This window comes from Giraffa tippelskirchi, chromosome 5, assembly GCF_054371585.1.
Source record: "Giraffa tippelskirchi isolate mGirTip1 chromosome 5, T2T-mGirTip1v1.2.pri, whole genome shotgun sequence".
NCBI lineage: Eukaryota > Metazoa > Chordata > Mammalia > Artiodactyla > Giraffidae > Giraffa > Giraffa tippelskirchi.
In genome coordinates, this window is record NC_137279.1 from 120,435,964 (window position 1) to 120,448,923 (window position 12,960).

Sequence of the window (12,960 nt, forward strand, 5' to 3'; positions counted from 1 at the left end):
TGAAAAGAAGGAAATGTTGTTCTGCATAGCTTGCCAAGGCTAAAGAAAAGTAGAACAGTTGCTGAAGATGGATTGTACAGACCAAAAGGACGCATTCTAATTTGTGTTGCCACTTAAATTTTGAAATAGGCCATTATCTTCAAATTTTGGGTAAATATAACTGCATCAGAGTAAAACAGAGAGAAAGAGAGAGAGGGAGGAAGAGAGGAAAAAAGGGCTTAACAAGAAACATTGAAAAATGCATTTTAATTTTTAGATTTCTCTCAATCAATATATCCTATAACTCATTATAGGAGTATGCATGCTGTGTTTTCCTCGTTTAACTTTTGCTGAGAGATAAAGATTAGGTTAAGTTTACAAACAGTAGATCTGGGCATCCCTATAGTAAACAAGTGATTAACAATATCTTTTATATAGCCTTTAGAAAACCATTTTAATGTTTGTTTCCATCAATTTGACTGCTTGAGTATCTAGTGAAATATTTTTTAAGCAAAATCACTTGACAATTTAACATAACACAGTGGTTCCTAACCTTTTTGAATATAACAATATTTAAGCTTATCATAAGGGAAATTTTCAAAAGCCACCAAGCTAAAAAGAAGGCCAGGCTAAATCTCTGTGTATTCATCATGTGGCTTCAACAACGCTCAACTCATGACCAATCTTGTTTCATCTGTAACACACCTACTTGTCCCACCCATATTATTTTTGAAGCAGATCCAAATTATGAGATAATTTACTTTTGTTTCTAGAGTAAAATGTTTGAGGGCCCTCTCCTGCCACACTTCAGTGTTGGCATTTTTAATAATGCTCAATTAAGAAAACCTACAGGTCCATCTGGATTATTGCCCACCCCACTTCTGCGGCTTTGCCCTGACTCTGTGCCACCCTCCCCATCACAAGGTCCTGTGGTCCGTGGCGGGGAAGCTCCTGGCACAATGAAAATAGCTGGTAACATCACTTAGAAATATGCTTATTCAGTAATGCCTTCACATATACTCACAACACAAACACTGCTTGTGCAGCTTTATTTCTCAGGAATATACTTGTCACTACGAGTTTACAAGTAGATTAAGAAAGATAGAATTAACAGGACTTTTTTCTCCTCTTTATCCACCAAACTGAGCATTTCTCTGCTAACAGAACAAAGAGCTAACACAGGCCACTGTTTTCTTAATCGTTGTTACTCCCTAACAGCTGTTTAGGGGCTTTTATGACCTTGACGTTACCTTTGAAAAAAACTCCCGATCTTTGTGGGCTGCAAATCTTTGCGCAATACAGCTTGAGAGCTGGCTGTGCTTGTTGGCAGTCTCCTGGAAAAGCTAAGAATAAATGAGTGAAGGCTGTGTTCACACACTTGGAAACGACAATAGCACACTGGAGGCCTTGGTGCACCCGTACATTAATTTCCTTTATATAAAAGGCCAATATCCAATGCTATTAGTCAGTACTTCTCTTACATATGAAATTCACTTTTGTAGGAAGAAAGAAAAAGAAAGCTTCTTTTTTTTCTCTACATAAGAGGGATAATTTCTTTAGTTTCCTCAGTAAGGAGCTCTAAAAAAAATCTTTCCTGATTTCTGCTCAGTGCATACATGTAATACTGATTAAGGCTAATAGTGTTCACATATTTAAAAAAGAGTTCACTCAATCTCATGATTATAAATACCATTCAGAAAGTGTGTGACTGGAATTTATTGGTATGAATTTAATTCAGGTCAGTTTTAAACTCCTAAACTTTTATGTTTACGTGAATAAAATTATCTCTATTAAATCATACTTGACACTGATTGTAGTTATATAAAGAGAAAAGTTATAGCAGTGTTACAATTATACTTTATTAGTGAAAAGCAATCATTTCCACTTGAATTTTCTTTCTAGTTTCATGCAATACCCTGTTTGGTAATTATGAATTTCTGAAAAAATACATCATCACTTGAAGATTCCAATTTTGGCTTTATTTTTCTAAACATGTCCATTATGGAGCTGACCAAATAGTATATATAAGATAATGAAATCTTGCTTACATAGTAGAATGTTTTTCTAAAACATATTTCAAACATGAAATAAGACTATCTAGTTTTCAGCCAGGGAAATTATTATCTGCTGCATATGTATCGTACTAATTAGATTATGCCCAAATCCTGGTAATTTGCATAATTGTATTTAATTTGCCAGAGGGGTCAAATTATAGCATTGGACCTCTACTAAGCGGTAATGCTGCTTAGTCAGCTAAAGCCTAACACATTCTAAAGAAACTGAAATGCATTTGTAACTTTAGAACAATAAGATGTAGTCTTTTCAGAGGTCCAATTTGAATAGAAATCCCCCAAGAAATGCATATATATATATAATACATATATATAATCATGAAATATGGTTACATATATATAATCATGAAATATGGTTAAACATTGGTTGGAAGCTCTTGTATTTCATCCCCTTCAGTTTAGTGTCCATTCCTTAAATGTATTTTCTGGTCATTTAACTAGCCTATCATTAAAATGTAAAAGGCTCAATGGTTAAGAATCTGCCTGCAATGAAGGAGATGTGTGCAAGAGACACAGATTTGACCGGGAAGATCCCCTGGAGAAGGAGATGCCAATCTACTCCAATATTCTTGCTTGGAAAATTCCATGGACAAAGTAGCCTGGCGGGCTTCAGTCCATGCGGTCACAAAGAGTCAGACATGACTTAGTGGCTAAATTATAGCAACAGAGAACCAATCTAAATTTATCAAACTGGAATCTTAGAGGTGGGGGTTCTGGAGGTAGGGTGAGGCAGAACCTGAGAATCAAAATTGTGTAAAAAGTTCCCCAGAGGACTTTTTTTAAAAGCAGTTTCATTGAGATATAATTTACCTACCATAGAATTCACCTACTTAATACATTTGAGTGGTTTTTAGCATATTCACAGATAAGTGTGACCATCATCACTGTCAACCTTAGACCACTTTTATCATTTCTAAGGAAACTCTTTAGCTATTCTCTGACTGTCCTGCCATCCACACCATTCCTGACTCTATACATTTCCCTGTTCTGGACTTTCATACAAATGGAATCATACACTTTGTGATCTTGTATGACGGGCTTCTTTCCCTTAACATAATGTTTTCAAGGTCCAACCAAATTGTTGCATGTATAGTACTTCATTCCTTTTTATGACCAACAGTATTTCATTGTATGGATATACCACATTTTGTTTATGGACATTTGGGTCCTTAGAAGATTTAATCACTAGCCATATTTGGTAACTAATGATGAAGAGTTGATCTCAAGACAGTTTCAAGCTCTCACAAAGCAAGGAAGGAAGAGAAGCATGGCTGGAAAGGTAAGGCTTAGGATGGAATTGGCTCTGCACTTACTAATCATATGACCCGGGTGGTGTCTTTAATTTTCTCCATTTTGTTTTCTCCATTTGTAAAATAGGAAAAATGATTTCACCTTCTTAGAACTGTCATGAGGATACATGAGACAATCTGAGTAAAACTCTTAAAATTGCCTGGCACACAGGAATTTTACACATGACAGCTATTATTTGTATTTCCCCTGTTGAATTAATATATATTAGTCATTTATATACAGAGTTATATAAATAGTTGGACAGGTATTTCCATCTAGAAAGTAAATTATTATAAATAAAATAAACTTTTCCAAGTTGTAAGAAAGTAAAAGAACAGATTGAATACTGCAATTTCTTGACTTTTTAAAACTAAAGTAAAAGTTATACTAAAAGTCGACACTGTCATTTGAAAAAAAAAATAGTTGCTTCTATTTAAGAATACAAATCAGATTTTTATTGTTTCATTGCATTTTCAAAGTCTACATATTTTGAATACTACATGAAATTTCTATGCATATAAGTGCAGGTATTTTATATATGTGTGTGTGTACATACAAACATACGTGAATGCATATATAATTATATTGAATAGTTAACACTGAACTCTTGATATATGCCAGGCAATGTACTTTATATTAATTAATTTAAAGTATTACATTATGACTCAACCCTTCCAACAACCTTACATGATCAGCTAAGGAAATCAAAGCATCAGGTAGTCAAGAATCTTGTTCTTGATCATAAAACAAGTGAGTAGCAGAGCCCAAGTTGTTAACCATGACTCTTGCAATAGTTTTTCCTCCATGCATTTGTACATAAGATAATGGAATAGATCTTGTTCCTCAACCACAGAATGATGTTTATTACAGCTTGAAGCAGTCTTTAATAGGTATTAGTTAAACCTCTTAATCTATAGATGAAAAGACAGAAAGCAAGGCCTTGAAGTGGCTAGTCCAATATGGTTAGTTCTAGTCTCCTGTTCTCCAATCTAGTTTCTTTCTACCACCTCATGCTGTCCAAGTACCAAGGTTCCATTTTTGTTTTAAAAGGCAATGTAATAGGAAAATGCCAAGCATGTCTAGGGTACCCATATTGTGTCTGCCTTAAGAGTCCTTATCTCATTCTCCTGCTGGAATACTACCCATTCTTAAGGTTCAACTCATATGTAACCTCTTCTGTGGCAATTTCTTCCTAGTTATATTGTCGTTACTCTGGAGGGTCCTTATATTCTTTTTACCTAATACAGGGCTGCTGCTGCTGCTGCTAAGTCGCTTCAGTCGTGTCTGACTCTGTGCGACCCCATAGATGGGAGCCCACCAGGCTCCCCCATCCCTGGGATTATCCAGGCAAGAACACTGGGGTGGGTTGCCATTTCCTTCTCCAATGCATGAAAGTGAAAAGTGAAAGTGAAGTTGCTCAGTTGTGTCCAACTCTTAGCGAACCCCATGGACTGCAGCCTACCAGCCTCCTCTGTCCATGGGATTTTCCAGGCAAGAGTACTGGAGTGGGTTGCCATTGCCTTCTCCAATACAGGGCTAGCTCAGTGCATGTTTACTGAATGTAAGCAAATGTGATGGGATACTAAAATGAAATAATTGGGGTTAATATTGAGGTTAGAAGTGGATTATAAAGAGCTTCAAATGCTATACTAAATTTTTAAACTGAAAATTTTGAAAGGTAGAGGTGCAGTAATATTTATTTTTCAGCAAAATAGATCATTGTAGTACAGTGATTCTTAACAGAAGGTGCTGGGTATAGTTCAGGTTAGTAGTTAGAAATGTTGAATTTGAGTTCAAATAACAGCTCTATCACTATCCATATTTGGCTGATAAAGTGTAACAAATATGATTTTAACTAAATGGCCTATCATTCCAAGAGCAGGTTTAGATTTTCTTCTATAAAGGATTTTTCTGAAACAACATCTGCTGCAACAAAATCTGAACTATAATATTCATTCAGTTCCATACTATCCAGCATCAGATTATAATTGCCTTGTTTAATACAGTTGATATTCCATATGGAATTCTTTCTGCTTTTTATAAATATTCCATCATGGATTAGATCTTTGCTTAAGCTTATTATCTGATCACAGTTTCCATTATAATTTGTCTGTGTCTGGCCCCACAGGACTGCTATGCCCAGCTTTTCTTTGCTTGTTATCAGATGAAGATGAACAGTGCAGAACTGTGAATAAATTGTATAATTGGATAAAGTCATCTTTCCTGCCTCCAGGCTGCTCTGTCCCCTTCTGAAGACCCACATTGCCTTTCTGCTCTCCAACTCTTCTCCCCCATCAAAACAAAAAAGAGTGTGATATCCTCATTTGTAGCTAAAACTGATTCTGGTATTTGTGTTGTAAGCTCCTTATCTCTAATTGTGGAATGAAAGGATTTATCAATAGTTTAAAATTTTGTTTTTCTTCCAGAGTTAGTGGAAGGGAAATTCTAGATTAAATGCTATCCCTGAAGGCAAAATAATTTTCGTCATATTAAGGTGCTGTGTGTGTTAGGGGAGGGTGATGTTGTGGTGAGAGAGGTTTGTGTAGAAAAATATGATCAGAAAAAAATCTCTACTTATCCCATATTTTCTTTTAAGCCTATGGTGAGGTAATTCATCAGAGCCCCCAAAATGGAAGAAGCAGCCAGTGACTCTGAGCATGTGGCTGGCTACCTGGCTACAAGGTGATAGATAACCAAAGTGGAGGGTCAGGATTCTTAGTTATGCAATAAGTTGGCTCCGGACAGCAGAACCATGTTAGGCACAAAGTAAATATACTATAGAAGCTTTTGAGAAATAACTGAAGGTCTAGAACACAGGGCAGGCAAGATCAATGGAACCCAAGGTGATATATAAGCTATGTCTTGTGTTTTTTCTATTTTATAAAGATTGTAAGTTCATTTTTCCCTGGTAGCTCAGCTGGTAAAGAATCTACCTGCAATGCAGGAGACTCCAGTACAATTCCTGGGTCAAGAAGATCCCCTGGAGAAGGGATAGGCTACTCATTCCAGTATTCATGGACTTCCCTGGTGGCTTAGACAGTATAGAATCTGCCTGCAAGGCAGGAGACATGGGTTCAATCCCTGGGTTGGGAAGATCCCCTGGAGGTGGGCATGGCAACCCACTCCAGTATTCTTGCCTGGATAATCCCCATAGACAGAGAAGCCTGGCAGGCTACAGTCCATGGGGTCCCAAAGAGTCAGACATGACTGAGTAACTAAGCACAGGACAAGTATTTTCATCTTTGGGTCCTTTATAACTATAACTATATCTTAGATGAGTTTGACCTCCAGGTGTACTATGATTTCAACGTCAGCTTGTAGAGAAGGGCAAGAAGCAGGATTGAGCAAGGTGGGAAAACCGTTCAGCAGTTCAAATTGGCGTTTATGAAGGAGCATGTTGAACTGGAGCTCAGTCAAAGACAAAGTTAATGGGGCCTATTTGCCTGGAATACGATAGCAATGGGAATATTAAAAATCAAGTCGCTGCACTGACAGGAAATGATATGTAGCATCCCATCCAGAGGCTGATGACATAGGAGACAAGATCCAGTTCCCAGGAATACAGAACAGGCTGTCAGAGATCCAGCCAACTGGACTGGTTTCAAAACAGGTTTCAGTTCCAGGCAGGGAACTGGAACAAAAATATGGGAGACCAAAGCAAAAAGGACTCATAACTGGGCTGTGTGAACATGGCATGAATTTTACAGATAGACGAAATTACATGTGTATTAATAATAATGATTTGTAGTCAATACATATCACATATTCTTGCAGGAGAAGATGAATACATGTCCTTCTACTCTGTCATCTTGGAACGGAACTTACTGTCTCATAGCTACTTCTCTAAATTATATTACTTAATTTTCTCAACATCTCTCCTAGGTAGATACTTTTATTATTTCTGTTTCATAGATAAGGAAATCAAGAATCAGGAACATTAAATAACTTGCCCTTGGTCACACAGCTAATGAACAGGGGATTGGATCTAACTAACACAGCCTGTTCAAGAGCATATACATTCAACCACCATTGAAAGTATTAAATGAAAGAAGGCTTACAAAGCTCTTAGCAGAGTTCCAGTCACATAGTAAGGAGTCGATGAAGATTATCAATTATCATTGCTATTGTTAATAGTATAGTAATAAAGGTGGCTCAGAGGTAAAGAATCCACCTGTCAAAGCAGGAGGTGCAAGAGATGCAGGTTCAATCCCTGGGTCCGGAAGATCCCCGAGTAGGTAATGGCAACCCGTTCCAGTATTTTGGCCTGGAAAATTCCACAGACAGAGGAGCCTAGCAGGCTACAGTCCATGGGGCTGCAAAGAGTTGGACATGACTGAGCAACTGAGCACACACACACAACAAAGTAATAGAAGCAGCACTATTAACTGTAGCAGTAGTGGTCCCTGTAGCAGCAGTAACACGTATATGGAATTTGGAGCCAGCTATTAAGGCCTATGGGCTTCCCACATGGCTCAGTGGGTCAAGAATCCACCTGCAGTGCGGGAGACGCAGGAGAAATGGGTTTGATTCCTGGGTTGGGAAGATCCCCTGGAGAAGGAAATGGCAACCCACTCCAGTATTCTTGCCTCGAGAATCCCATGGACAGTGGACCCTGGCAGGCTACAGACCATAGGGTTACAAAGAGCCGGACACGACTGAAGTGAATGAGCACACATGCATTAAGACCTATTGACTGTTTTGTTCCACAGGAGAGGACTGATGAGATGGGCACTGTTCTAGGGCACAGGGGCTGAGAATCAGATGTGAAGGAGTAAGAAGATACAGGGACATACAATGCAGAATCTTGCCCTCTTAACAAAAGTAATTGAGAAGTAACATAGGAGTTCAAAGCATGGACTTGCTCTGTTGTTTATTAATAGTGAGACCTTAGGGGAGTTACTCAACAGATGTGAGTTTCAAACATCTCACAACTGTGCCAAGCAGAGTGCCCAGCATATAGTAATCATTCGATAAATGCTTGTAGAATTAACTCACTGCTAAATTTCCATTCCTTTCCACTAAAAGAACAAACAAAAACAAAAACCATCCCCGTATATATCTGCTGTTAAACTTCGCAAATAATAAGGCAAAACCATCCCACTAAGTGTAGCTTTTATAACTGATATAATTTGTCACCACATCCACTTAACATTTCAGGAACCTCCTAATCTATGCTCAAAAACTGTAGCACAACCAGTGAAAATTGGGCGATGTGCTATTCATTCCTGTCATCCTGATGCTATGTTGCTATAGCAGGTATTCCTGTTATTCACTTATCTGAAGCTATTTTGACTTGACAAGGAGAGAGCATTTTGAAGCATATCTTATTTTTCCCCCCAAAGCAGGTCAGTTTTTAAAGCACTTCTCATTTTAACTATGTATGATGTAATTAAATATGAAAATATTTATTAAAAGGAACAGGTCATCTCTTTCCTTGGGTACCTTTTCACTGTAAATTTGAATTTCATTTCCTGGGACTCAAAAGAAAACAATGCTGTAATTCATGGGGGATTGAGACTGAAGGAGAGAAGAAGGGGGTGGGGTGGGGGGTGGTGGGAAGGGGAGAACATTACTGCCACCTCTCGCTCATTTCTCTAGAACTGAGAAAGTGTGGAGGAAACTTGACACTTGCTTGCCAAATGTTCACAGAGAGAGTCTGACTTTTGTTTTTACTTCCATGACCTTTAATGGCTCTCAGTGCAGCCAGACCAACTTTGCATATATATTGACACTATGGAAACCACACAGATAAGCAGTTTGGGGTTTGCATGCTGTATTTACTTTGGCACTTAACAATGATACACATATTTTCACATTAGAGCTCCCAAGGTCTTTGTTCTAATTTTGAGTTGCTTTTCTCTTTTATTCAGCTTTTAGATTGCTTCATAATGACTGCAAAAATGCACGTATTTTTAAACTTTTTCTTTTTTCGCTAAGTATAGTTCTATTTTGTTTTGGAGTGCATTGTTTGCTTTAACAGAAGTAGGAAGGGTCTTGTTCAAGCTGGGAAACACACACTCTGGAGGGATACAAGTAGAGGAGTGAGGAAGGCATCTTTGCAGTCACCGAGGGGACAGAGCCAACAGCAGGATGTCCTTCACAGCTGTGCATGCACATGCTAAATCGCTTCAGTCCTGTCGGACTCTTTGCGACGGATGGTAACCCACCAGGCTCATCTGTCCTTGGGATTCTCCAGGCAAGAATACTGGAGTGGGTTGCCATGCCCTTCTCCAGGGGATCTTCCCAACCTAGGGATTGAACCTGTGTCTCTTACATCTTCTGCATTGGCGGGTGGGTTATTTACCACTAGTGCCACCCAGTTTTCTATTTCTTTTCACCCAGGAGTTTCAGAGAACACTTTGATATCTCTGATTGTCTCTCAGAACCATTCCCTTATACCCTTCGGGCAAGAGATCACTCCCTTCAGTTAGTTCTCACACCCTGTATTGTTAAGGAAAAAGTCTATACTTCTGGAAGTCTAAAGAAAGATGTTTCAAGAAGGAGGGTTTTTAAAAATCTGATAAATATATTCTAATTTTAAACGGCTTCTATGGGACTGAATGTGTTCCCTCAAATTCATAAAATTCATGTATGTTGAAACCTAAATTCCCACTGTGACAGTATTTGGAGATGGGGCTTTAGGAAGGTAATCAGGTCATGAGGCTGGATCCCTTGTGAATGGGATTAGTGTTTTATAAGAAGAGAAAGAGATGATGTTTCAGCCATGTGGCCATACAGCAAGAAGGCCACCACCTACAGGCCTGAAAGTAGGACTTCAACAATCACCGAATTTGCTGCCACCTTAATCTTAAACATCTTAGCTTCCAGAACTGTGAGAAATAAATATTTTTTGTTTAAACCAATCATCCTGTGGTATTTTTGTTATAGCAGCCTGAGCTGAATACAACAGTAGTAAAATGTGTACAACAATATTTAACCATTTAACTGTTTTTAAGTGTATGGATCAGCAGAATTAAGTACATTCATATTATTATGCAACCATTACCATTATACATCTTCAGAGCTTTTTCATTACCTTAAACTGAAACTCTATACCCATTAAAAAATAGCTTCCCAGCCCACAAGCACCATTCTACCCTCTGTCAGTCTGAATTGGACTATTTCAGATACCTCATATAAGTGGAATCATATAATTTGTCCTTTTGTGTCTGGCTTATTTCACTTACCATAATGTCTTCAACACTGTACTGTATGTCAGAATTTCATTCACTTTTAAGTCTGAGTAATATTCCTTTGAGACTGTATCTGTTCATCTGTCAATAGACATTAGGTTGTTTCCACTTTTTGGCTATTGTGAATAATACTGCTATCAACATGGGTGTACAAATATTTGTTCTAGTCCCTGTTTTCAATTCTTTTGTATGTGCACTTAGAATTGGAATTGCTGGGTCATAAGGTAATTCTCTGTTTAATTTTTTGAGGAATTGCCATAAAGTTTTCCATAGTTGTATTTCATGTGTCCACCAATACTGTACAATGGTTCCAGTTCCTCTTCATCTTTGCCAACACAATTTATTTCCTGTTTTTTTACTTTTTTTGGTGATAGCTACTATCTAAAATAACTAGTGCTATTGTGTGAAGGGTGTGATCACATTGTCATATTTTAATTTTTCATAAACTACAGTTTTGGCCTAAATTTCTAGATGTTTTTTACAAAATATTTGGAACTCACTATGACAGTTTAATAACAAGAAATAATATTTTTATTTGACTGTCAATATGGTGCCATCTTACTTTAATGAGTAGCTGAAGAACTATTAGTCAAATATAGGTGAATAAGAAAACTAAGCTTATAGACATACTTTAGTAAAATGCACAGGACATCATGCCTAATTGGATTAGGTATTTAGAAACAGCAAGAACAGAATCTTCTCCATGTTTCTGATATGGACAATTGATAGATGGCAATGCTATTTACCAAGATATGGAAAATAGGGTATTATAATAAAATATGCTGCACATCCAAGTAGACATGTTCAGTGGAAATGCTGGGTTATATGCAACTGAGTTCAGCAAACAGGAAAAAGCTGAGGAAAAGAGAATTTTGGAGTTTTCAGCTTATGGTGATGCCATCAGCCTGAAGACCATCAGCAGAGAAGGCACCACAAAGAACTGATCAGTGGGATACACCAGTAGCTGAGGGTAGGCAGAGGAAGAGTAAGAAGGAATGATTACAGAGTTACAAGAATGATTACACAAAGAAAGATTTTGGCCCAAACTGAAGACAAAGTTGAAGACAGATAGGATAAAAAAAATAATGAAAGCTGCCTACTGGATTTAGTACCTAAGCAACCACAGGCAATGGTTATAGAGCAGTTTCACAGAGATACATGGGGAAAGGAGTGGACAAAGAAAAGAGAGCACAGGCTTTCATGAAGCTCAGGGATGAGGAGAAGGAGAAATGCAGGTCGGCAGCTTGAGAAACACACTTTGTTTTTTTATGCTGACATAGAGTTGAGTCTGGTTATAGGTTGAAGGTAAGGAGCTAAAGGAGAAGAAAAGGTTAAAGGTTCAGGACAGAAAAGAGGGGCAGCAGATGGATCCAGGTCCCAGAGGAGATGGGAGAGAATGAGATTCAGAGCACAAGTGGCTGGATTAGAATCAAGGTTTGTAACAGAGAAAAGAGGCAAGGTTACAGCCCATGCAGTTTTGTGTGTAAAAGGTGGGGAGGGGGAGGGCAGGAACTAAGAGCACTCATGCTTGATATAGTCTTTGTGAAATAGGAAGTAAAGTCACCTACTGAGAAAATGTGCTATTTTAGAAAATCAATATGGTATACAGTGAACGAAATAAGTTAAAGGTATAAACAGGAAGCTAACATAATAGTTTAGATGTGAGTTTATATGGGACTTAAGTAGAGTGATGGCAATATGATTGGAAAAGAGAGGAGGACATCATGGCTTTTTTCGTCTCATATTCTTCTGAAAATGAGAAGCATTGCTTTTTGTCTGATTAAAATTCTGATAGACAATGTCCATGCCATGAGAATTGCCACATGACACCAATATTTTAAAACATCTAAAATAAGAGCAGAAAGATCCTTGACATCAACCTCGGTAATAAATATTTTTTAAATTCTGACTCAAAAGCAAGGCAACAAAAGCAAAACTAAGTGGGATTATATCAAACTAAGAAGCTTCTGCACAGCAAAGAAAACTATCAACAAAATGAAAAGGCTACTGAATGGAAGAAAATATTTGCAAAGCATATATCTGATAAGGAGTTAGTAGTCAAAATATATAAAGCATACAATTCAATAGCAAAGAAACAACCCATTAAAAAAAAATGGACAGACAATCTGAATAGACATTGTTCCAAAGCAGACACAGATCGTCAACAGGTACCTGAAAAAAATGCTCAATACCAGTAATCAGCAGGGAAATGCAAATCAAAACCACAGTGAGATATCACCTTACACTTGTTAGACTGGCTCTTATCAAAAAAGATAAGAAGTCAAAAGTGTTGGAGAGGATGTAAGAAAAAGAAACCCTTATACACTATTGGTAGGAAAGTAAATTGGTGCAGCCACTACAGAAAATGGTATGAATGCTATGAAGGTTCCTTAAAAAATTTACAACATAACCACCATATGATCCAG

The 12,960-nt window shown here is 37.7% G+C and overlaps 1 protein-coding gene and 1 long non-coding RNA gene across 14 annotated transcripts in view; one reads left to right on the forward strand and one right to left on the reverse strand.

Moving 5' to 3' along the window:
* Positions 1 to 12,960, forward strand: part of LOC145507181 (uncharacterized) — a 349,446-nt gene that overhangs the window by 140,604 nt on the left and 195,882 nt on the right. The gene's annotated exons all lie outside the window — the stretch shown is intronic.
* The window catches only part of LOC145507178 (uncharacterized), a 127,902-nt gene that overhangs the window by 12,853 nt on the left and 102,089 nt on the right, over positions 1 to 12,960 (reverse strand). For 6 of the 13 annotated variants that reach the window (XR_014054661.1, XR_014054653.1, XR_014054658.1 and 3 more), the window contains one exon: positions 1,230 to 1,322. The exons of the other annotated variants lie outside the window; for them this stretch is intronic. Coding sequence is in view for 1 of the 6 variants with exons in the window: in XM_081493153.1 (XP_081349279.1) it covers positions 1,230 to 1,322 (93 nt within the window). In the remaining 5 variants the exon portion in view is untranslated. The remainder of the gene's footprint in view (positions 1 to 1,229; positions 1,323 to 12,960) is intronic. 13 annotated transcript variants of the gene reach the window in all.